Below are 23,605 nucleotides of genomic sequence, written 5' to 3'. Positions count from 1 at the left end.
ACTAAAAAATGCGAGAAGACTCTCGACTTTTAACGGTAAGACTCGTGGAGAAAGCTTCCCAAAGGCCTTCGGACAACTCACACGGATTCAGGGCTTGTCCACATAACTAACCCTCAGTAAGGATGGGGCGTCTAACTTATGGATCATTATATCCAATTATGGAACCATATGGAACCATTATCTCCAAGTCCGATCTGCATCTTTTTTTAAAAAAGACATTGTACCAGGTACATCCTGGCACATCCTGGCACATCCTGGCACATCCTAGCACATCCTGGCACATCCTGGCACATCCTAGCACATCCTGGCACATCCTGGCACATCCTGGCACATCCTGGCACATCCTGGCACATCCTGGCACATCCTGGCACATCCTAGCACATCCTGGCACGATTGCTGGTGTTTTTCCATCTTGGCCGTTCGTCCTTGAGAAGTTCATAAGTTCACTCGACCCTAAAAAGTGTTTTTCTTCCCTCTTACGCCCAAAGGAAGCTTGTTTTAAGGCACTTGTTCCAATATGCTAGGCCATATTGTACTTTATTGATGTTTTATCCTGCATAACAAGATATTTTAATTTTGGGAATCTTTAATTTACATCACTGCCTTCTTTATACGGACACCGTTTCGCCTTTCCACCATAAACACGGCGTTTTACTGAGTACCGCACCTTACAGCTGGTCCTGTATCTGTAAAATATTTTATTTTCATAACAGAGTCAAAATACAGCATTTCTTAACAGTCCGAAACGTGTATGATACTAGATAAGAGCGTTAGAGACACTAATCTGGTTTGAATGAAGGACAGAACGTTCTAGCACACAAGGGAATAAGAAGTAGATAAACATGATGAGCCAGATTCATTCACAAAGCAGGATTTTTCATTTATCCGGATAAACTGTCGAAGTGGACTTTAAACTGAGAAAGTGCTTCGTGTTTCTGGGAATGGGATGAGCCTGGATCTGGAAAACTGTATGAATGTGTACAGTCACATGCAAAAGCCCCACCAAATGACATGTTTACATGCATCTCACTCTCCCAACAGAACTCGGAGAACTTTAGAGCACAATTCCTATTTATTTAAACATATTGGAGAAGATAAAACACATATGCCGTAACTTTTCCACAAGCCACATTGTGTTTATCTCTTTTCCGAAATGTTAAATTCAGCAAATAGACAGGAACTGTGCACTGAACGCATTCCCCTATTTCTGACAAACCGACAAAACATGGAATTTGACTGACGCAAACTTTTACATGCGACTGTACATCAGAGGAAACAAGAGAGCCAGACGGGAACATCCTGAACATCCTCCTCCTTCACTGCTTCTAAACGTCTGTGGCACCGGAACAGAGCCGAGCTGTTTCGTCAAACGGTAAATCCTCAGAAATCCCTGCGCTGATCCGCTCTCGTCACGCCGCAGCTGAAGTTGCGTCGGCTGCAGCTGCTTCGGGCAGAACGGTTTGTTTGTACTGGCGCCACTTCAGCTCTGCTGCCCAAAGCCAATCAAACTGCAGCAGGCTGACTGTGACTCCTAGGTCCTCAGAAAGCTCGGCGTTCAGAGGTCAAGGCCCGAGGCGCAGCTTCCTGACCCGTTCGTCGTCTTGCCCTCACTGTGATTTCCTGTTTCGCACCTGCACCACCTTCTTCCTCTCGGTCAGGAAGCTGGAGAACGACGTGCTCTCTTTGCTCTCCTCCGTAACTGCGGGGAAGAGGAAATGGAGAGAGTTAAAGGAGCTCGGACCAAACTTAAGAACTCGGCCACCGTCACGTCGGTCATCAAGGTGTCATCCGACAGCGATGCTGCAGTGGAATTCCGAGCTGCTGCGATCGCGTCGCTTTACTTTTATTTGTGATTTATTTCTTGTTATTTTCCATTTAAAGAACACCTGAGCCGCTTTTCCACTGGCTTGACTTGACTGGCTTTTTTTGGTTGTCCACCAGGCAAATCTGGTACCTGGTACTTGACCTCCGTCAGGTCAAGTCAAGAGGCTTTTATTGTCGTCATTCCATCCGTGTGCAAGAGCACAGTGGAGCGAATTTACGTTCCTCCAGGAATGACACGGAGCAACACGGAACAAAAACGGACAGTACAAAGTGCGAAAAAAACGAAGCTAGAAACAAAAACAATAAATCCGATAAATAAACAGCCGTCAGGCAGCGCAGAGACGGGACAGCGCAGAGACGGGACAGCGAAGAGACGGGACAGCGCAGAGACGGGACAGCGCAGAGACGGGACAGCGAAGAGACGGGACAGCGAAGAGACGGGACAGCGCAGAGACGGGACAGCGCAGAGACGGGACAGCGCAGAGACGGGACAGCGAAGAGACGGGACAGCGCAGAGACGGGACAGCGAAGAGACGGGACAGCGCAGAGACGGGACAGCGCAGAGACGGGACAGCGAAGAGACGGGACAGCGAAGAGACGGGACAGCGAAGAGACGGGACAGCGCAGAGACGGGACAGCGCAGAGACGGGACAGCGAAGAGACGGGACAGCGAAGAGACGGGACAGCGAAGAGACGGGACAGCGAAGAGACGGGACAGCGCAGAGACGGGACAGCGCAGAGACGGGACAGCGCAGAGACGGGACAGCGCAGCGCCCACACGGCCGACGGAACCAAATGTGTCTCCTTCACGTCACAGCAGTTTTATGCCGTGTCGCTATGATGACCAGCGATGTGGAAGGGGCTCCACATCCGCAGTGGAAAATTAGTAGCTGGTACCAAAAGAAGAGTCGAGTCGACTCGAGTCGGTCCACGCAGGGGGAAAGGCAAGACGGCTGCAGCATTACAGAAAACGTTCTCCCGTTAGAACGCCTGGGGTTCTCTCAGGGCGAGCGTATTTGTGGGCGGGGCCTATATTCTTGAAAGGTTGGAACTGTTCCTCTCCGTTAAGAGAGCAGCGTAGGAGGGAACAGGAAAGAATAATTCAATAAATAAACAAATAAATAAAGCCACCAACAAAACAGCAGAATAACCTCCATTCAGCAGCTTAGCGCGGCTTTTCAGCAGCGTCTTCCATCACCGCCTACAGGAACCTGCTGCTCCAGCCTCCCTCGTCTGCCTGCAGCCAAAGCCAGGCTGCCTCCCACCGATACAGCGCCTACTGGAGCTGCAGCCGTCTCCACGCCGGCATGCTGAGGGCATCCCGACCACCAGACTGCAGTCACTCTTCCAGCAGGCAGAGTTAGTAGCCTAACTGCTAAATTCCTCTATTTTTGTATGATCATTAATGAAATTGATGTTATTTTACTTATATTTTTAAAGGTAAGTGATACTTTTTTAAATCCCACAAACGGGGAAATTCCACCTCCGCATTTAACCCATCCGTGAAGTGCCCGGAGCGGTGGGCAGGCCTATCCACGGCGCCCGGGGAGCAGTTGGGGGTCAGGGGTTCTTGCTCAAGGACACCTCAGTCATGTGTTGTCAGCACTGGGGATCGAACCGGCGACCTTCCGGTCACAGGGCCGGTTCCCTGACCTCCAGCCCACGACTGCCCCCAAGGGAAGGCTTAACTCTCCCCACTAACTTGGGCATTAATCACGTCTTTGTATGGCTGTGCAGGACACGGACGGCTGCTGCCGGCTGAAGACTAACACAAGGGAAGAAGTTAAAGATTCTAACGCCTAAACAGGTCATGGGTTCGTCGGTGGGCCCAAAGTTTATTATGCACTTCTCTAATCTAAGAATAACCCGATCAGTTCGCACTGAAGTCCCTGTAGTTACGGAATAATAATTCTTTTATATAATAAGCTTGGGATTTTAAGGGGTTCTATGGCTTTATATGATAAGCAATACACTAATCATGAGAGGAGAACAACTCCATTCCAAGATTATTTAATTGACAATAATTAGATAATTAACATAATGAAAATGCCCCTGCGTGGCAGGAAAAAAAACCCCAAGGAAAACACGGATCTACGGTAGATCCGTCCAAAGCAGCCTCATTCCCAGCATGCACGGTTTTGATTTAATAACGGCCATAAACGATACAGCTCATGAAATAAAGTAGCGTGTCGTTCATCCGTTCACGGCGCAAAATAAAAATCAGCAAGTTTCTCCGGCGTGGGAGCGAGGAGCGGGAGACAGAAGACCTGGAGCGGAGTGGTTACAGAAGGCTTTTAGTGAGGATCGGAAAACGTCTGTTCACGTGCTCAAGCAGCCACAACCCACAACGATGTCCTCAACAAGCAAAACCCGCACAGCCGCGAGGCTTTTCAACACCGCAGATCTGAAGACCAGCCCTGACAGCGCTGCTGCTGCTGCGCACTGACGGTTACCTTGGTGATCAATGTCATCTGTGTCACTGCCCATTTCCTCTTCTTCCTCTTCGTCCACTTCAGGGTTCCCGCGGGTGAAGATAAGGTCACTCGGGCCGCTGATGTCCGACGGTTCTGCAGAAGCAATACAAGAACATGTAAGAAAAGCCAGGAAGAAAACACCTCAACTAGAACTGCAAACCTAAAAGGGGGGAAACGGAGACGGAGAAGGAATTTAAAACGTCCACAATCAAAGTCTTCAATAAAAAATGAAAACAGCAGAAAACTCATTGTGGGTGTGATTAAAACAACAGAAGCTCAGACTAAACGGCGCGATTTCACCTTTAGAGGGCGGAGCTGAGCGGCGTTTGTTTATTTGATGGTCGTTAATGACGCCTTTAGAGGGCGGAGCTGAGCGGCGTTTGTTTATTTGATGGTGTTAATGACGTCTTTAGAGGGCGGAGCTGAGCGGCGTTTGTTTATTTGATGGTCGTTAATGACGTCTTTAGAGGGCGGAGCTGAGCGGCGTGTGTTTATTTGATGGTTGTTAATGACGTCTTTAGAGGGCGGAGCTGAGCGCCGTTTGTTTATTTGATGGTCGTTAATGACGTCTTTAGAGGGCGGAGCTGAGTGGCGTTTGTTTATTTGATGGTCGTTAATGACGTCTTTAGAGGGCGGAGCTGAGCGGCGTGTGTTTATTTGATGGTTGTTAATGACGTCTTTAGAGGGCGGAGCTGAGCGCCGTTTGTTTATTTGATGGTCGTTAATGACGTCTTTAGAGGGCGGAGCTGAGCGGCGTTTGTTTATTTGATGGTCGTTAATGACGTCTTTAGAGGGCGGAGCTGAGAGGCGTTTGTTTATTTGATGGTCGTTAATGACGTCTTTAGGGGGCGGAGCTGAGAGGCGTTTGTTTATTTGATGGTCGTTAATGACGTCTTTAGGGGGCGGAGCTGAGAGGCGTTTGTTTATTTGATGGTCGTTAATGACGTCTTTAGAGGGCGGAGCTGAGCGGCGTTTGTTTATTTGATGGTCGTTAATGACGCCTTTAGAGGGCGGAGCTGAGCGGCGTTTGTTTATTTGATGGTCGTTAATGACGTCTTTAGAGGGCGGAGCTGAGCGGCGTTTGTTTATTTGATGGTCGTTAATGACGTCTTTAGAGGGCGGAGCTGAGCGGCGTTTGTTTATTTGATGGTCGTTAATGACGTCTTTAGAGGGCGGAGCTGAGCGGCGTTTGTTTATCCAGGTGAGGATAAAGTCACCACACACATCACCGCTTACAAATGCAACCAGTTATAAATTAACATGATTCATTTCTTTGCTCTTAAATTAGTTGAGAGCACAAATTAATTCAGTTATTTTCTCGCAACTGATGAGTAATTCGGCCTTTTTCTCTGCTCACGACTGGACCGGCTCTAATTAAAGCACAGAGAGCTGAGGGGCTCGTGAAGGAGTCCATTAAGAGAACAGGACTCTATTCATGCTCAGATCGTTTCTGCACAGAGGCCAATCAGGCCGCAGTACTGAGTCCGAGTGCATGTTGTGTCGGTTTCCTGAATCACAGTACCTGGCTCCACGGGCGTTTCCATAGAAACTTCGCCCATGTCTTTCCGGAGGCGCTCCAGCTGTTCCTGCTGTTTCTTAGTCTGAGCCTCGGCCTGGGAGCAAGAAAGGAAATTAAAAGGCTTCGCATCAAACAAAGCCCACGTCACCAACATCCTCCAAAAGTCTCTACCGGTCAGTCGTAGCTTTTCCCCCAAAAAAGGTTTTTCTCAATAAAGAGAAATGAGTCAGCAACGAAAGCAGCTAAACGACAAACTCGCAGATCACTTAAAATGCCCTGTAAGAGGGGCTCTCAAATCCAGGCTTCTGGTCCTGGATTTGGTCAGCACTGTAAGCCATAGTTAACTGTTTATGTTTACGGCTTCTACTGTTTCACAGTCACTCTGACAGACTGTAATACACTACAGGAAGCGTAGGGGGCGATACGGCTTCTACTGTTTCATTTAAAAAGCTCTATAATGTTCATATGATCCACACAGTCGCTCTGACAGACTGTAATACACTACAGGAAGCGTAGGGGGCGATACGGCTTCTACTGTTTCATTTAAAAAGCTCTATAATGTTCATATGATCCACACAGTCCCTCTGACAGACTGTAATACACTACAGGAAGCGTAGGGGGCGATACGGCTTCTACTGTTTCATTTAAAAAGCTCTATAATGTTCATATGATCCACACAGTCGCTCTGACAGACCGTAATACACTACAGGAAGCGTAGGGGGCGATACGGCTTCTACTGTTTCATTTAAAAAGCTCTATAATGTTCATATGATCCACACAGTCGCTCTGACAGACTGTAATACACTACAGGAAGCGTAGGGGGCGATACGGCTTCTACTGTTTCATTTAAAAAGCTCTATAATGTTCATATGATCCACACAGTCGCTCTGACAGACTGTAATACACTACAGGAAGCGTAGGGGGCGATACGGCTTCTACTGTTTCATTTAAAAAGCTCTATAATGTTCATATGATCCACACAGTCGCTCTGACAGACTGTAATACACTACAGGAAGCGTAGGGGGCGATACAGCTTCTACTGTTTCATTTAAAAAGCTCTATAATGTTCATATGATCCACACAGTCGCTCTGACAGACTGTAATACACTACAGGAAGCGTAGGGGGCGATACGGCTTCTACTGTTTCATTTAAAAAGCTCTATAATGTTCATATGATCCACACAGTCGCTCTGACAGACTGTAATACACTACAGGAAGCGTAGGGGGCGATACGGCTTCTACTGTTTCATTTAAAAAGCTCTATAATGTTCATATGATCCACACAGTCGCTCTGACGGACTGTAATACACTACAGGAGGCGTAGGGGGCGATACGGCTTCTACTGTTTCATTTCTGAGGGAGGCAGGCTGTGATGGACGTTTCTGACTGCAGCCCACCAGCGCATTACTCACCAGCTCTTTGTGCAGCCGCTCATATTCAGGGCGATATTCTCTGAATAAAGAGGAAAAAAGGAGCAAAAACAAATCAATTATTAATGAAATATGTGCAAACTCACCCAAACTAAAGTTTCCTCCTATATTTAAGCAGTAAGTAGTCACACTTTCTGCAACATCTCACTGTTACAGTAACTACTTAAGTGAATCCAAATTTCTAAAGAGGCCTCTGAGTGGATGAAAAACTTACGCTTCATATTCCTTCGCAGCATCAGCGACATGAACGAACAGCTCGTCCAGTCCGGAACCCGTTACAGCCGACACACCCACAACCTGCACACACGGATCCGGACGGAAAGAGATCAATTAAAAAACGGCTGATATTGTCTGAACATGGATCAAAGTATAACTTCTGACCACTAACTGACCATCATGACTCGTTAACTGGAACGCTTAAAAACAAGGACAGAACCCGTCAAAATATCAGTTCTAAAAACGGAAAGTTCTGATTGAGAGATTAAAAGGTGCTCCATGTGTGGAGCGTGGAACCAAGGACTGGTGGGAGGAACCAGGCATCAGTGAGTACATGGCAGAGAAATGACTGTCTTCATAAAGAAGGACCCGGTCCTAGAACCTGACTGGCTGAGCAGCGTCTGAAGTTGCTGTAAAATCCACGATTTAAACACACCGACCACTGAACTCTGCGCCACTGCGTCAGCACCAAAAGCCCTGCTGTTAATGAATACCCTGCGATTCTAACGCCGCCCGCGTCGAGCACCAAGCGCACTAATGAGGTACAATCCCATTTTATTTATACTGAGGGGCTGAAAACTTCTTTTCTTATCTAGAACCGGGCTGGTCAGCTCACTAACAGGCTTGCAGACATGCTAAACAACTATGATTAATATCACAGGCTTGAATTAAAGAACTTACGGTGTGATTTACTGAAACCACAGTATAAAAGTTTAATGTCACTTGAATGTCTAAGGCTTCGTTTCCACAGCAGGTAAAAGAGGCCAGAATCTGATTTTCCCACTAAATCGGATGTTTTTGTTTGGCTGGTCACATTATCTTTTAAATGTGACCTGTAGGCTTCATCAGTCTGAACAGATCAGCTCTTAAACTCATCCAGGGTAAACAATCACGACTGCCAGCGAACGCCAGTCGCTCCCGGAGGATCAGCTTCATCTTCTGCCGCAGACCGGATACGGATGGGATTTGAGTAGCACGTATAAAGATGAACCACAGATGAAGAAAGAGATCAGATTTGGGCCACTTTTCCCTGCTGAGTGAACGCAGCCTGACGTCATTAGATCTGTTCCGTCATCACTGCTCTAACGATGTGTTTATCGCAGAAGCTCCCACTGCCCTAATGCATGCAACACGGAGACTGGATATCTGGGCGTGAGCGTTAAGGTTCACCGGCTTACGCGCAGGTTTGTGTAGAACTCGTCCAGAACCAGGCTCATGGAGCGGGTCAGGTTACTGACGTACGACGTCTCCTGATTCAGAGCGTCCTGAAAGGCCTCGAAGTCCTGCATCCACTCCACCGCAAAACTGTGATCGATTATATCGGTCTGTGGGGGAGAGCGAGAGACAGGAGAGAGAGAGAGAGAGAGAGACAGGAGAGAGAGAGAGAGAGAGAGAGAGAGAGAGACAGGAGAGAGAGAGAGAGAGAGAGAGAGAGAGAGAGAGAGAGAGAGAGAGAGAGAGAGACAGGAGAGCGAAAGACAGGAGAGAGAGAGAGACAGGAGAGAGAGAGAGACAGGAGAGAGAGAGAGAGAGAGAGAGAGAGAGAGAGACAGGAGAGCGAAAGACAGGAGAGAGAGAGACAGGAGAGAGAGAGAGACAGGAGAGAGAGACACAGGAGAGAGAGAGACAGGAGAGCGAGAGAGAGACAGGAGAGAGAGAGAGAGACAGGAGAGAGAGAGAGAGCCAGGAGAGAGAGAGAGAGACAGGAGAGAGAGACAGGAGAGAGAGAAACAGGAGAGAGAGAGAGACAGGAGAGAGAGAGAGACAGGAGAGAGAGAGACAGGAGAGAGAGAGTCAGGAGAGAGAGAGAGAGACAGGAGAGAGAGAGAGACAGGAGAGAGAGAGAGAGAGACAGGAGAGAGTGAGAGAGAGACACAGGAGAGAGAGACAGGAGAGAGAGAGACACAAACACTTAAACTCTCATTAATCAGCAGCCATTAAAGAAACAGAGGTGGACGGAGCAGCTCGCATCCACACGGAATAAAACTAACCATAGCTGGACAAAATTACGACTCCAGTTAAAACAAAAGTACTTTCCAAAAAAAAAAAAACTATTACAGCGGCATCAGGTGGAAAAACCGCCTTTAAAAGGGAACTCAACTGATTTCCACATGATTCAGTGTTCGGGCTGTAAACACCTCAGAGAGTCATTCAGAGTGATTAAAACAAACAAACAAACAAACAAAAAGCATTTTAAGCTTAAAACCTTCTGACAAAACGTCTTGCATTAAACGCTTCAGACGTCTGGTTCCCATCAGCAGCACTGAACTTCTCTGACTCTGTATGTTTCCTTTAAACAGAGCACGTGACATCAAGCCACTCTGAAAGCCTCTGATTAAACCTCAGCACTGAAATCAGGGCTGAAAGAAGTTGTTATGTCAAAATTTAACAGCAGTTTTAAAATCACAAGATCTGCAATTTAATAAAATAAAATAAAATAATTAGCAGTTTTGACAGTGTAGCTTATCTTAAATTTTAATACGGGAACTTTAACTTCACAACCCAGAGCTCATGGACAGCCTGCAGATGAGCTAAACCAAACAGAGGCAAACAAACCTCCATGTCTTGTGACATCACAACCACAGTGCCCTGGCAGCCTGGCTCAGTACATATAGGGGTCAAGCCTCCGGGCAAGTGTGCTCACTGCCCCCTAGTGTGTGTGTGTGTTCACTAGTGTGTATGTGGTGTTTCACTGCACTGATGGGTTAAATGCGGAGGTGAAATTTCCCCGTTGTGGGACTAATAAGCGTCTCTTAATCTTAATCTTAATTAATTACAGTCTTCATGGCAAAAAAGAGGCCTGGATTTTAATTTAGAGAAAATAATCTCAATTTAACCATTTAAACTCACAGAAACACACGTCTTTCCAGTCAAACAGACGGGGGACGTCATTTTAAACCCTCATAATAATTTCATTTTTCATTTTTATAAAATAACACAAAAGAGATTTTTGGCTTTCAGCAGTAAATCGTAAGCATATAGTGATACGTTTATTAATGTATTACTTTTATAATAAAATAAATAAATAAATAAACAAACAAACAAACACATACAATGGATGACTTGCCTTATAATTTGGTCTGGAAAATTCAGATAGAAAAACCAAAACATAGAATTCCTCTTCGATCAGAGGCGAGACTAAATCACAAATCAGTACAGATGATTTCAACAACAAAAGAGGATGAAATGAAATAAAATAAGAATAATATAATAATATAAATAAGAATATAAAAAATCTGACCGAGTACTAAAGAGTACTAAGCAGACTCCGCTACTCCTTTACTGGAGTGAAGGTAAAACTGTTACACTTTCACTCCGGAGAGAAGAAATCCAGCAATTATCCGGAGATAAATTGGAACCAATCGCTCGGCATGTGCATATTTCTGTATCAATGGCCACCAGATGACCTGAATATGACCTTACCTTGTTCATGACGACGATGAAGGGCAGTTTGGTTTTGTAGAGGATGCTGCAGAAAACACAACATAATACTGTCATACAGATAAATCCCCTCCTGTCAGTCTGACCGTCTCACTAAATCCCCGTTTTAGAAGCTTTAATCTGACGTGACATCAGAAACGATCAAATCAAATCAAATCACGGTTTTCGTCTCATCACATTTACAAACGGTGCGAATCTGAGAGTTTATTAAACTGCATATTCAGAGTCTAATGTGGACATGTTTTGTATTTAAGGTATTTAAGTACCAGAAGAGGGCAACACGGCACTTAAACACAAAAATATATACCTTAGAGTCCATCACTCCATCCATCCATCCATCCATCCGTCCATCCACCCATCCATCCATCCACCCATCCATCATCTTCCGCTTCTCCGGGGTTCGGGTCGCAGGGCCAGCATCGTAAGCAATGAGGCCCAGACCTCCCTTTCCCCAGCCACTTCCACTAGCTCCCTGGGGGGGGATTCCGAGGCGCTCCCAGGCCAGCTGGGCGATATAGTCACGCCAGCGTGTCCTGGGTCTTCCCCGGGGTCTCCTCTCAGGTGGACTTGCCTGTGACACCTCAGCTGGCTCCTCTCGACATGGAGAAGCAGCGGCTCTACTCCGAGTCCCTCCCGGATGACCGAACCTCTCACTATCTCTAAGGGAGAGTCCAGACACCCTGCGGAGGAAACTCATTTCGGCCAATCACTACAGACCTCCAAACTTCATGTGGCCTTCAGATCAGCTCAAGAACAGCGTAGAGAGCTTCATGGAATGGGTTTCCATGGCCGAGCAGCTGCATCCAAGCCTTACATCACCAAGCGCAATGCAAAGCGTGGAGTGCAGTGGAGTAAAGCGCCGCCACTGGACTCTAGAGCAGTGGAGACGTGTTCTCTGGAGTGACCAATCACGCTTCTCCGTCTGGAAATCCGATGGACGAGTCTGGGTTTGGCGGTTGCCAGGAGACGGTACTTGTCTGACTGCATTGTGCCGAGTGTAAAGTTTGGTGGAGGGGGGATCATGGTGTGGGGCTGTTTTTCAGGAGTTGGGCTCGGCCCCTCAGTTCCAGTGAAAGGAACTCTTAAAGCTTCAGCACCAAGAGATTCTGGACAATTTCACGCTCCCAACTTTGTGGGAACAGTTTGGGGACGGCCCCTTCCTGTTCCAACATGACTGCACACCAGTGCACAAAGCAGGTCCATAAAGACATGGATGAGCCAGTTTGGTGTGGAAGAACTTGACTGGCCTGCACAGAGTCCTGACCTCAACCCCATAGAACACCTTTGGGATGAATTAGAGCGGAGACTGTGAGCCAGGCCTTCTCGTCCAACATCAGTGTCTGACCTCACAAATGCGCTTCTGGAAGAATGGTCAGAAATTCCCATAAACACTCCTAACCCTTGTGGAAAGCCTTCTCAGAAGAGCTGGAGCTGTTCTAGCTGTATCTGATGTGTACCAACTCTACATATCATAGCTTTTATTTCAGAAAATATTACTGTACAAAAAAAGAGTCTAAGGTGTATATTTCTATATTTAAGTACCATGTAGCCCCTTTTGGTACTTAAATACATAAACATGTAGACTCTAAATATCAAATATCGTTAGACGTCAGTCTATACGTTCAGGTCAGAGTGAGTCTGTTGAGATGTGGATGAGGTGTAGATTCACAGGCCCGTAGGCCGATACGCCAGCAGTGCTGACGGCCCGGAGGGGGGACACTGTCTCAGAACCGGCTGGTCGATGCAGTGAATGCATTATATGATATAAGGACTATTTCTATTAATCTTCTATTCATAATAAAGTGATTATTTCTGCTGACCTGCAGGCGTACAGCATGTTGGACATGAACGTGACCGGATTCACACTGCGGGACGTGTCCATCACATACATCACCACGCAGGGAAAGGAGGAGGCCTGAAACACAACCACACAGAAATAAGGGGAAGCTCTCACTATGTGCGCCGCCCATCAAAAGTTTGGGGACACCCTGATTGGTCCTCCTCAACGAAGCAAGAAACAAATCAATGACTTGGACAAGCAATCATGAGAAATCAATACACCGGGGCTAAATTACTGAGAGACCTTTATACTTTCATTATTGGAAACCGCACTTCTGTTCAGCATCTACATCACGTTCGCGCTGTTTATCGGACTTTTCAGCAGAACCGGCCGTTATGCAGCGTCTCTCTCTCCTCTGGTTCAACAAACCCCCACAAACATAAACCGCAGTTAAAATAACCTGCTTTGACTTCCCGTCTCAGTCCAGCTGTAACGGAAGTCCCGTTCTGCCAGGCAGAGGAGAAAAAGAGCGTAAGTTCATCTCTCGCTCTGTTTCAGCAGCAGGACGTCAAAATATGAACTTAGTGTCTTAAAACAGGGACTCGCGCTTTTAAACGCTGACTTAGTATCTCAAAATAACACCTTAGCTTTCCGATATACCGCCTTACTTTCTCAGCATATCAACTTGGCATCTTTATAACCGCTAATGTACGTTTTTTATATATTCTACTATATTCAATTATTTTCTCACTGGGTCAAAACACTGACTTAGCAACTTATTACGCCATATTACTCCAAAATACCTTCTTTTCAAACAGCATCCATTCTTTCATACATTATCTCAAAACGCAAGGAAAATAAGTTTAAGAAACTAAGACAGTATTTAGAGAGAACAACTTATTTTGAGATACCAAGACAATTATGGGAGAATGTAAACGCCTTAAGACACAGAAACAATATTTTGAGAAAATAAATTATTATTGAGATTCTAAGATAAAAGGTTAAGAAAATAATTTATAAACAACAGTTATAAATAAACAACAACAACAACAACAACAACAAATAAAAACAAACCAAAAGAGGTGATTTTTCCTCCTCCGTCTCGTGGGAATGGGCTGAGATCCGTTTTAGATACTCAGGCTGGGAGAGACACGTGGCTTATTTTCCAGAGGAAAGAAATCGCAGTAAACAAACATGTAGGAAGTAAAGCGAGTAGAGCAGTAAAGAGCTCTGCCTTCGAATTCGGGGCCAATTTAGATTAAAAATTTCTCTTTAAATCTCTTTTGTAAATTATTTACCATTTTAATCACCACTAAATAAAACCCTGCTCGTTTACTGGATAACGTCATTCTGAAGAGTCTCCGACCTCTTCGCCACGGCGTCGGTGTAGATGAGTAAGATACGTACGAGGGCCTCTGTTATGATGGTTCCGGACGCTGACCAGGTAAACACCTCAATCTGACCCGGAGTGTCAATCAAAACATACCTGCGAAGATAAAGCAAACTTTACACGGCCCAACCCGACAAACCCCATGAGACTAAACCATAAAATGACCCTAATCCACTACGCAGGCACCAAACCTCCGCCTGACAGACACTCACTGATGGTTGTGCTGCTTCTTCTCAATGAACTTCATGACCTGACGGAGCAATGAGGAAGGAAACACGGTTAGACACCAATATATCCACTGACAGCTAACAAACAGTGCCACCTACAGGCTGCCTGTGGATTACCTGATCAAACCGGGTCGCAAACAAGTTCAAAGATGTGACGATTCCTCCGTTTGGGCCTAATCCGTATCTGTACCAGAGTCAAAGACTGGAAAGCACTGGAAAAGCGTTCAATCATCACCGAGATAAAACTACTTCTACATAATAAAATAAATGGTTAAAATGTAAACAAGCTGTGAATCGCTCTGTTCTAGATAATCTTACAGAGTCAGAGCTCCTCACAGTGGTGGTGATGGGAACCAGACGTCCCTCTAAAAGCTCCTCACAGTGGAGGTGATGGGAACCAGACGTCCCTCTAAAAGCTCCTACAGAAAGTTCCTACATGAGCTGGTTCTGAATTCACTGCCTGATGACTGAGACGCTGTTTTATGAGAGTTTAGAGAACTTCAACTCCATTCATGGTGGAGGGAGACATGCAGGGCGCTGTGCGGCAAAATAGTCCCCAAAGAAAACTCATTATTCCAGATTTTCCACTGTTTTCCATCATCAACATTCCATATAAGCTCAGAAGACTCGTGTAGGTTCTCTGGTGGTTCTGGATGGTAAATAAAGTGTCTATATCTGAGGACTGAATCTGAATCTCACGCCAAATCAGTTTTATTTTATCCATGATGATGATAATGTTCCTAAATGAAAATATTCCCTCAGAGACTGAACTGAGCTACAGCTGTTTATAATACCTGCCATATATATTTGTGTGCGTGTGTGTGTGTGTGTGTGTGAATGTGTGACCAGGAGCATTCGGGCAGAGGCACCACGGGTCAGTCTGAAAGCCCATGGCAGTTGAGGTGGTTTGCTGTTAAGTGCTGACCGTGTTTTGTCGTATTCGTGAGATTTGATTCTGATGGACGCTGAGATTTTCCCATTGGTCTGTTCTCTATCGGACACTTTATTTCAGCACCAATATAAACACACACGTATTCTCTACCGTCACCACACGCCGCTACCTGCGCCTCCTCATAGGCATTACTGCACTGCCCTTTGACCTCAGGACAGATTCTGTATAAACGCCTGAGGACAGATTTCTCTGTACTTATTCTTACTTCTCATATCGCACTGCCCTTATTATGATCACTGCCCTGTGTTGTGTGACTGATACTGGCTGCTAAACGTCCTAAGGGATCAATAAAGTACCTACCCACCAACGTGTCGTCGTCATGGCGATGTCTGGTTCCTATCACCACCACTGTAAAGACACCTGAACCATTTCACACCGAACCCTCTGAACCTCAGCTCAAAGAACACTGCAGGCGTTTTAAACGTGGCTGTTTTACTGCTGATCAAACCCAGAAAAACTACACACTGAAAACTATTACACACCGTTGTGGGGCAGTCGTGGGCTGGAGGTCAGGGATCTGGCCCTGTGACCTGAAGGTTGCCGGTTTGATCCCCAGGGCCGACGGTCCATGACTGAGGTGTCCTTGAGCAAGACACCTAACCTCCAACTGCTCCCCGGGCGCCGTGGATAGGGCTGCCCACCGCTCCGGGTGAGAGCGCTCACTGCCCCCTAGTGTGTGTGTATTCACTAGTGTGTATGTGGTGTTTCACTGCATGGACGGGTTAAATGCGGAGGTGGAATTTCCCCGTTGTGGGATTAAAAAAGTATCACTTAACTTAAACCTGACTACTTTTAGTACTGCCCGCTGAGCTCAGCCACGGGAGCAGAGCGGTCAGACCCCACGACCCCAAGGATACTGTTTCATCACTTCTTTGTAGTTCACGGTGTCTCTGATATCTGCAGATGGAAGAGAAGAGAGAGAACACTGCTTATTAAACTCAGTGAATCACGAGGCAGCGCACACATCCATCCGCCGTGACATCACATACAGCTGCTCTTCCATCGCTCCCATAACTCAATAAACGAAGTCATCTTACCGATATTGGCTGGAAAAGGGACCTCATGGACCGCAGGGTCGAGGTTAATGACGTAAGGAGGAGACTTCTTGGTGTGGAGGAAGGCGGTGAGTTGCTGGAAGGACAGAAGGTCAAACAAGGTTAATTCTAATAATCTAATCTACTGTAAACACTCAAATACTGTCGCGGCAGATTTGACATGTAGAGATGCTCTGCGCGCTGTGGAGCTGAGAGAACGCCACCGTTTCCCATCATCAGCATCCCAGATAAGCTCAGAAGACTCGTGTAGGTTCTCTGGTGGTTCTGGATGGTAAATAAAGTGTCTATATCTGTGTTGTAGTCATGGCGACGCCTGGTTCCCATCACCACCACTGTAAAGACGTCTGGACCACTTCACACCAAACCCACTGAGTGACCTCACATCCCCAAGGCTGGGGGGATGCTGGGGGGATTGTGGAGGGCGGGTGGGGTTTCCCAGTCCCGCGTATTCGAGCACAGAGCTGCAGGTGGAGCTTCAGGGCGCTGTGGCGTCCGTGCTTGTATTTTATGTGTATGTACGAGACTAAAGTCGGCTACTTCATTCCAATTGTCCGTTCCACCTTAAATGGCTCGGTAGTTACCGCGCGGCGCCCCCGCGGCAGAGCCCAACTGCGGCGCATTTAAGGTGGAGCGGAAAGTTGGACAGAGCGCTCCGGTTTACCTGAACAAAGGTGGTTTTTCCGGAGCCCGCCATGCCCAGCACTATCAGACACACCGGCTTCTCCTCCGGTTCTCCGTCTCTGAGCCCCGCGGACGCGTTCTCTCCTCCCGGTTCTCCTCCTCCGGGCTCCTTCCCCGCGGCTCCTCCACCCGCAGCAGCCATGCTGAACGCAAACACTCACAGTGCCACTGTCGTAAAAATGCCGTGAAGGTCTTAAGAGTCGATGCTGCCTTTATCCGCTAGAGGGAGACAAAACTCCACTGGCGTGAGACCAACACGGTACCAGTGCGCCACTCCCAGGTGTGGACAGTAAAGAGTCTTAAGAAAGAAAATCTTCTTAAATGTGTTTTTCTCAACTTCATTTGTAAGAAAATTGTTAGTAAAAATGTTTTTTTGTTATATATGTTTATTGTTACTTTTGGGAGTTTAACTGGGACCTTGAGTTCACTACTTCGTTCCACCTCAAGTACCACATGTGAAGCGGATGACAATAAAGCCTCATCTCATCTCATCTCATCTCATTTAATCTCATCTCATCTCATCTCATCTCATCTCATCTCATCTCATCCTGTCTTATAAGCTGCTGGATCCACTACAAACCCGGCGGTGTGAGGGAGGCGGTGAAGTGGAAGGGAAGGAGAGGGTAATTCCAGTGTTTAGAATAGTCCACATATTCTGGTAAATGACCACTGACTGATGAACTTTCCTCGGCGTGGTCCAGATGCTTCCTTTAGCAGCTCTTCACTGAGACGGACGCTGAGAGATTAATGGGTGTTTACTGAGCCGCGCCTCACTCGGGCCTTTGAACGGCCGACCCGGACGCAGAAGAGGCCTGAAAATCTGTCACTCGGAGCCGCTTAGCGTTCACCACACATCCAAGCTGCTTTACAGGAAGATTTCCATATAAAACGTTTTCAGAGCTCATAACTCATAAACTATCAGCCAAGACGTGCTTGGCGTGGAGCTCCGAGGCTAATGTGGCTAACAAGTGATGGAAGCCAATACCCCACCAGTTAGCGTGGCGTTAGTCGCTGTGTGGAGGAGCTCGGTGTCTCTTCAAGGCTTGATTATGTGATTTCTGACACTGTAAGACTCACTCTGTAATATTTTTAAAGGAAAATACTACAAAGAAAACAAATCTAATGTTGAAACTAAGAAATTTTATTGGGTTTTTTTTTCTTAATATTTGCCCATTTTGAATTTGATGCCAGCAACATGTTCCAGTAAAGTCGGGACGGGTCTGTTTACCGCTGAGCTTCATCACCTCGTCTTTAACAGCTCTGTCAGTGTTTGGGAACTGAGGAGACGCTGCTGCAGCTCTGACAGTGAGATGTTTCCTGTTCTTGTCTGATTCAGGATTTCAGCTGATCGTCAGTTTCAGGGGTTTCATATTTTTTGTCAGATCTTTTGACAGATCTGGACTGCAGGCAGGTCAGTTTAGCACCCGGACTCTTTTAATACGGAGCAGTGCTGCTGTAATACATGCAGAATGTGGTTTTACATCGTCCTGCTGAAATAATCAAGGCCTTCCCTGAAAAAGACGTCGTCTGGACGGCAGCAGATGTTGCCAAAGCACGAATATATAGTTCAGCATTAATGACGCCTTCACAGATGAGCAGGTCACACAGGCCATCTGCACTAATGCCCCCCTATTTTCAATTCACTGGATATGTGACATCACAATAACCAACAAACATACACACATACGTCCGCCTATTCATCGTACAGCAGCTTAGCTCCGCCCATTCACACTGAAGTTATAAGGAGTGTTTCAGCTTGGACTGCTTTTTGAATGAGGCACAGCCACTCAGAACAGAGCTCATTTACATAAACAGCCTTGATGCTGTCACATCAGTTTTAAGGCAGATATACACACCGGCGCCGCCTCAGTGCAGCATCTCACCGTTACTACACCAAATTAAAGCCACACTGAGACCACAGAAAGCCAGTAGGTCACATGTGGCTTTAAATATACACAGAGGAAGGCAGCCAGGCATGATGGGAGATGCCCAACACTTTACTTCACTCGGTTTCTATGAGTCGAGTGTGAAAACTAACCTGAACCTGGCGTCCTCTGGACTGTTTGGGCTTATCGGCTAAACCAGGGGGACTGGGCGAAGTTGATTTTTCTCCAAACTATGACTTTAATGCTTTAATCTTGTCTGTAAGCCAGCAGCCTTTATCTGTTTCCACGAATAGAACGTACGAAGGGTTATCTGTGACGTGTAGGGAGGACGTCTGCGTGGGGGTCATTGCCCATAATTTGGCAGAGGAGGAAGGAAAAGGATGAACACAGGGTGGAGAAAAAAAAGTTAAATTGCAGATATAACTGTTACCTCAATTTAAATCCTGTTATTGTTACACCCTCCCGGCCACTTTATCAGAAACCCCTCTCCTGTAGCTCCACCTCGCTGGGGTACAGTTGCAGACTGTAGCTCGTCTGTTCATGTACAGTTTATGTTTGCCATCCTAGAGTCTTCATCAGTGGAAACCAGCACTACAAGCACTGCTGTCACCCAAATAATACCTGGACAACAGCAGTGCTTGTTATTGGAAGTACAAGGTAGGTGTTTCTAATAAAGTGGCCAGTTAGTGGAAGCACAAGGTGGGTGTTTCTAATAAAGTGGCCAGTGAGTGGAAGCACAAGGTGGGTGTTTCTAATAAAGTGGCCAGTTAGTGGAAGCACAAGGTGGGTGTTTCTAATAAAGTGGCCAGTTAGTGGAAGCACAAGGTGGGTGTTTCTAATAAAGTGGCCAGTGAGTGGAAGCACAAGGTGGGTGTTTCTAATAAAGTGGCCAGTGAGTGGAAGCACAAGGTGGGTGTTTCTAATAAAGTGGCCAGTTAGTGGAAGTACAAGGTGGGTGTTTCTAATAAAGTGGCCAGTTAGTGGAAGCACAAGGTGGGTGTTTCTAATAAAGTGGCCAGTTAGTGGAAGCACAAGGTGGGTGTTTCTGATAAAATGGCCAGTTAGTGGAAGCACAATGTGGGTGTTTCTAATAAAGTGGCCAGTTAGTGGAAGCACAAGGTGGGTGTTTCTAATAAAGTGGCCAGTTAGTGGAAGCACAAGGTGGGTGTTTCTAATAAAGTGGCCAGTTAGTGGAAGCACAAGGTAGGTGTTTCTGATAAAATGGCCAGTTAGTGGAAGCACAATGTGGGTGTTTCTAATAAAGTGGCCAGTTAGTGGAAGCACAAGGTGGGTGTTTCTGATAAAGTGGCCAGTTAGTGGAAGCACAAGGTGGGTGTTTCTAATAAAGTGGCCAGTTAGTGGAAGCACAAGGTGGGTGTTTCTAATAAAGTGGCCAGTTAGTGGAAGCACAAGGTGGGTGTTTCTGATAAAGTGGCCAGTTAGTGGAAGCACAATGTGGGTGTTTCTAATAAAGTGGCCAGTTAGTGGAAGCACAAGGTGGGTGTTTCTAATAAAGTGGCCAGTTAGTGGAAGTACAAAGTAGGTGTTTCTAATAAAGTGGCCAGTGAGTGGAAGCACAAGGTGGGTGTTTCTAATAAAGTGGCCAGTTAGTGGAAGCACAAGGTGGGTGTTTCTAATAAAGTGGCCAGTGAGTGGAAGCACAAGGTGGGTGTTTCTAATAAAGTGGCCAGTTAGTGGAAGTACAAAGTAGGTGTTTCTAATAAAGTGGCCAGTGAGTGGAAGCACAAGGTGGGTGTTTCTAATAAAGTGGCCAGTTAGTGGAAGCACAAGGTGGGTGTTTCTAATAAAGTGGCCAGTTAGTGGAAGCACAAGGTGGGTGTTTCTAATAAAGTGGCCAGTGAGTGGAAGCACAAGGTGGGTGTTTCTAATAAAGTGGCCAGTTAGTGGAAGCACAAGGTGGGTGTTTCTAATAAAGTGGCCAGTTAGTGGAAGCACAAGGTGGGTGTTTCTGATAAAATGGCCAGTTAGTGGAAGCACAATGTGGGTGTTTCTAATAAAGTGGCCAGTTAGTGGAAGCACAAGGTGGGTGTTTCTAATAAAGTGGCCAGTTAGTGGAAGCACAAGGTGGGTGTTTCTAATAAAGTGGCCAGTTAGTGGAAGCACAAGGTAGGTGTTTCTGATAAAATGGCCAGTTAGTGGAAGCACAATGTGGGTGTTTCTAATAAAGTGGCCAGTTAGTGGAAGCACAAGGTGGGTGTTTCTAATAAAGTGGCCAGTTAGTGGAAGCACAAGGTGGGTGTTTCTAATAAAATGGCCAGTTAGTGGAAGCACAAGGTGGGTGTTTCTAATAAAATGGCCAGTTAGTGGAAGCACAAGGTGGGTGTTTCTAATAAAATGGCCAGTTAGTGGAAGCACAAGGTGGGTGTTTCTAATAAAATGGCCAGTTAGTGGAAGCACAAGGTGGGTGTTTCTAATAAAATGGCCAGTTAGTGGAAGCACAAGGTGGGTGTTTCTAATAAAGTGGCCAGTTAGTGGAAGCACAAGGTGGGTGTTTCTAATAAAGTGGCCAGTTAGTGGAAGCACAAGGTGGGGGTTTCTGATAAAGTGGCCAGTTAGTGGAAGCACAAGGTGGGGGTTTCTAATAAAGTGGCAAGTGAGTGGAAGCACAAGGTGGGTGTTTCTAATAAAGTGGCCAGTTAGTGGAAGCACAAGGTGGGTGTTTCTGATAAAGTGGCCAGTTAGTGGAAGCACAAGGTGGGTGTTTCTAATAAAGTGGCCAGTTAGTGGAAGCACAAGGTGGGTGTTTCTAATAAAATGGCCAGTTAGTGGAAGCACAAGGTGGGTGTTTCTAATAAAGTGGCCAGTTAGTGGAAGCACAAGGTGGGTGTTTCTAATAAAGTGGCCAGTTAGTGGAAGCACAAGGTGGGGGTTTCTGATAAAGTGGCCAGTTAGTGGAAGCACAAGGTGGGGGTTTCTAATAAAGTGGCAAGTGAGTGGAAGCACAAGGTGGGTGTTTCTAATAAAGTGGCCAGTTAGTGGAAGCACAAGGTGGGTGTTTCTGATAAAGTGGCCAGTTAGTGGAAGCACAAGGTGGGTGTTTCTAATAAAGTGGCCAGTTAATGGAAGCACAAGGTGGGTGTTTCTAATAAAGTGGCCAGTTAGTGGAAGTACAAGGTGGGTGTTTCTAATAAAGTGGCCAGTTAGTGGAAGTACAAGGTAGGCGTTTCTAATAAAGTGGCCAGTTAGTGGAAGCACAAGGTGGGTGTTTCTAATAAAGTGGCCAGTTAGTGGAAGCACAAGGTGGGTGTTTCTAATAAAATGGCCAGTTAGTGGAAGCACAAGGTGGGTGTTTCTAATAAAGTGGCCAGTCAGTGGAAGTACAAGGTGGGTGTTTCTGATAAAGTGGCCAGTTAGTGGAAGCACAAGGTGGGTGTTTCTAATAAAATGGCCAGTTAGTGGAAGCACAAGGTGGGTGTTTCTAATAAAGTGGCCAGTCAGTGGAAGTACAAGGTGGGTGTTTCTGATAAAGTGGCCAGTTAGTGGAAGCACAAGGTGGGTGTTTCTAATAAAGTGGCCAGTTAGTGGAAGCACAAGGTGGGTGTTTCTAATAAAGTGGCAAGTGAGTGGAAGCACAAGGTGGGTGTTTCTAATAAAGTGGCCAGTTAGTGGAAGTACAAGGTGGGTGTTTCTGATAAAGTGGCCAGTTAGTGGAAGCACAAGGTGGGTGTTTCTAATAAAGTGGCCAGTTAGTGGAAGCACAAGGTGGGTGTTTCTAATAAAGTGGCCAGTCAGTGGAAGTACAAGGTGGGTGTTTCTGATAAAGTGGCCAGTTAGTGGAAGCACAAGGTGGGTGTTTCTAATAAAGTGGCCAGTTAATGGAAGCACAAGGTGGGTGTTTCTAATAAAGTGGCCAGTTAGTGGAAGTACAAGGTGGGTGTTTCTAATAAAGTGGCCAGTTAGTGGAAGTACAAGGTAGGCGTTTCTAATAAAGTGGCCAGTTAGTGGAAGCACAAGGTGGGTGTTTCTAATAAAGTGGCCAGTTAGTGGAAGCACAAGGTGGGTGTTTCTAATAAAATGGCCAGTTAGTGGAAGCACAAGGTGGGTGTTTCTAATAAAGTGGCCAGTCAGTGGAAGTACAAGGTGGGTGTTTCTGATAAAGTGGCCAGTTAGTGGAAGCACAAGGTGGGTGTTTCTAATAAAGTGGCCAGTTAGTGGAAGCACAAGGTGGGTGTTTCTAATAAAGTGGCCAGTCAGTGGAAGTACAAGGTGGGTGTTTCTGATAAAGTGGCCAGTTAGTGGAAGCACAAGGTGGGTGTTTCTAATAAAGTGGCCAGTTAGTGGAAGCACAAGGTGGGTGTTTCTAATAAAGTGGCCAGTTAGTGGAAGTACAAGGTAGGCGTTTCTAATAAAGTGGCCAGTTAGTGGAAGCACAAGGTGGGTGTTTCTAATAAAGTGGCCAGTTAGTGGAAGCACAAGGTGGGTGTTTCTAATAAAGTGGCCAGTTAGTGGAAGCACAAGGTGGGTGTTTCTAATAAAATGGCCAGTTAGTGGAAGCACAAGGTGGGTGTTTCTAATAAAATGGCCAGTTAGTGGAAGCACAAGGTGGGTGTTTCTAATAAAATGGCCAGTTAGTGGAAGCACAAGGTGGGTGTTTCTAATAAAATGGCCAGTTAGTGGAAGCACAAGGTGGGTGTTTCTAATAAAGTGGCCAGTTAGTGGAAGTACAAGGTAGGCGTTTCTAATAAAGTGGCCAGTTAGTGGAAGCACAA

General features: G+C 46.2%; 1 protein-coding gene across 1 annotated transcript; it reads right to left on the bottom strand.

The window, feature by feature from the left end:
• Positions 1 to 678: 678 nt before the first annotated feature.
• Positions 679 to 17,160, bottom strand: gpn1 (GPN-loop GTPase 1). Its single transcript, XM_017686413.2, has 14 exons — positions 16,970 to 17,160; positions 16,291 to 16,384; positions 16,111 to 16,150; positions 14,419 to 14,485; positions 14,287 to 14,324; positions 14,092 to 14,170; positions 12,725 to 12,819; positions 10,887 to 10,932; positions 8,642 to 8,788; positions 7,462 to 7,544; positions 7,230 to 7,269; positions 5,821 to 5,911; positions 4,278 to 4,391; positions 679 to 1,699 (listed from the first exon to the last, which is right to left on the bottom strand). The coding sequence occupies exons 1-14, from the start codon at positions 17,129 to 17,131 to the stop codon at positions 1,608 to 1,610; spliced, it is 1,188 nt and encodes a 395-aa protein (XP_017541902.1). The 5' UTR covers positions 17,132 to 17,160; the 3' UTR covers positions 679 to 1,607.
• Positions 17,161 to 23,605: the final 6,445 nt, after the last annotated feature.

This window comes from Pygocentrus nattereri, chromosome 10, assembly GCF_015220715.1.
Source record: "Pygocentrus nattereri isolate fPygNat1 chromosome 10, fPygNat1.pri, whole genome shotgun sequence".
NCBI lineage: Eukaryota > Metazoa > Chordata > Actinopteri > Characiformes > Serrasalmidae > Pygocentrus > Pygocentrus nattereri.
Note: the sequence above shows the minus strand (reverse complement) of the source record. Positions and strands in the feature narration are given on the sequence as shown.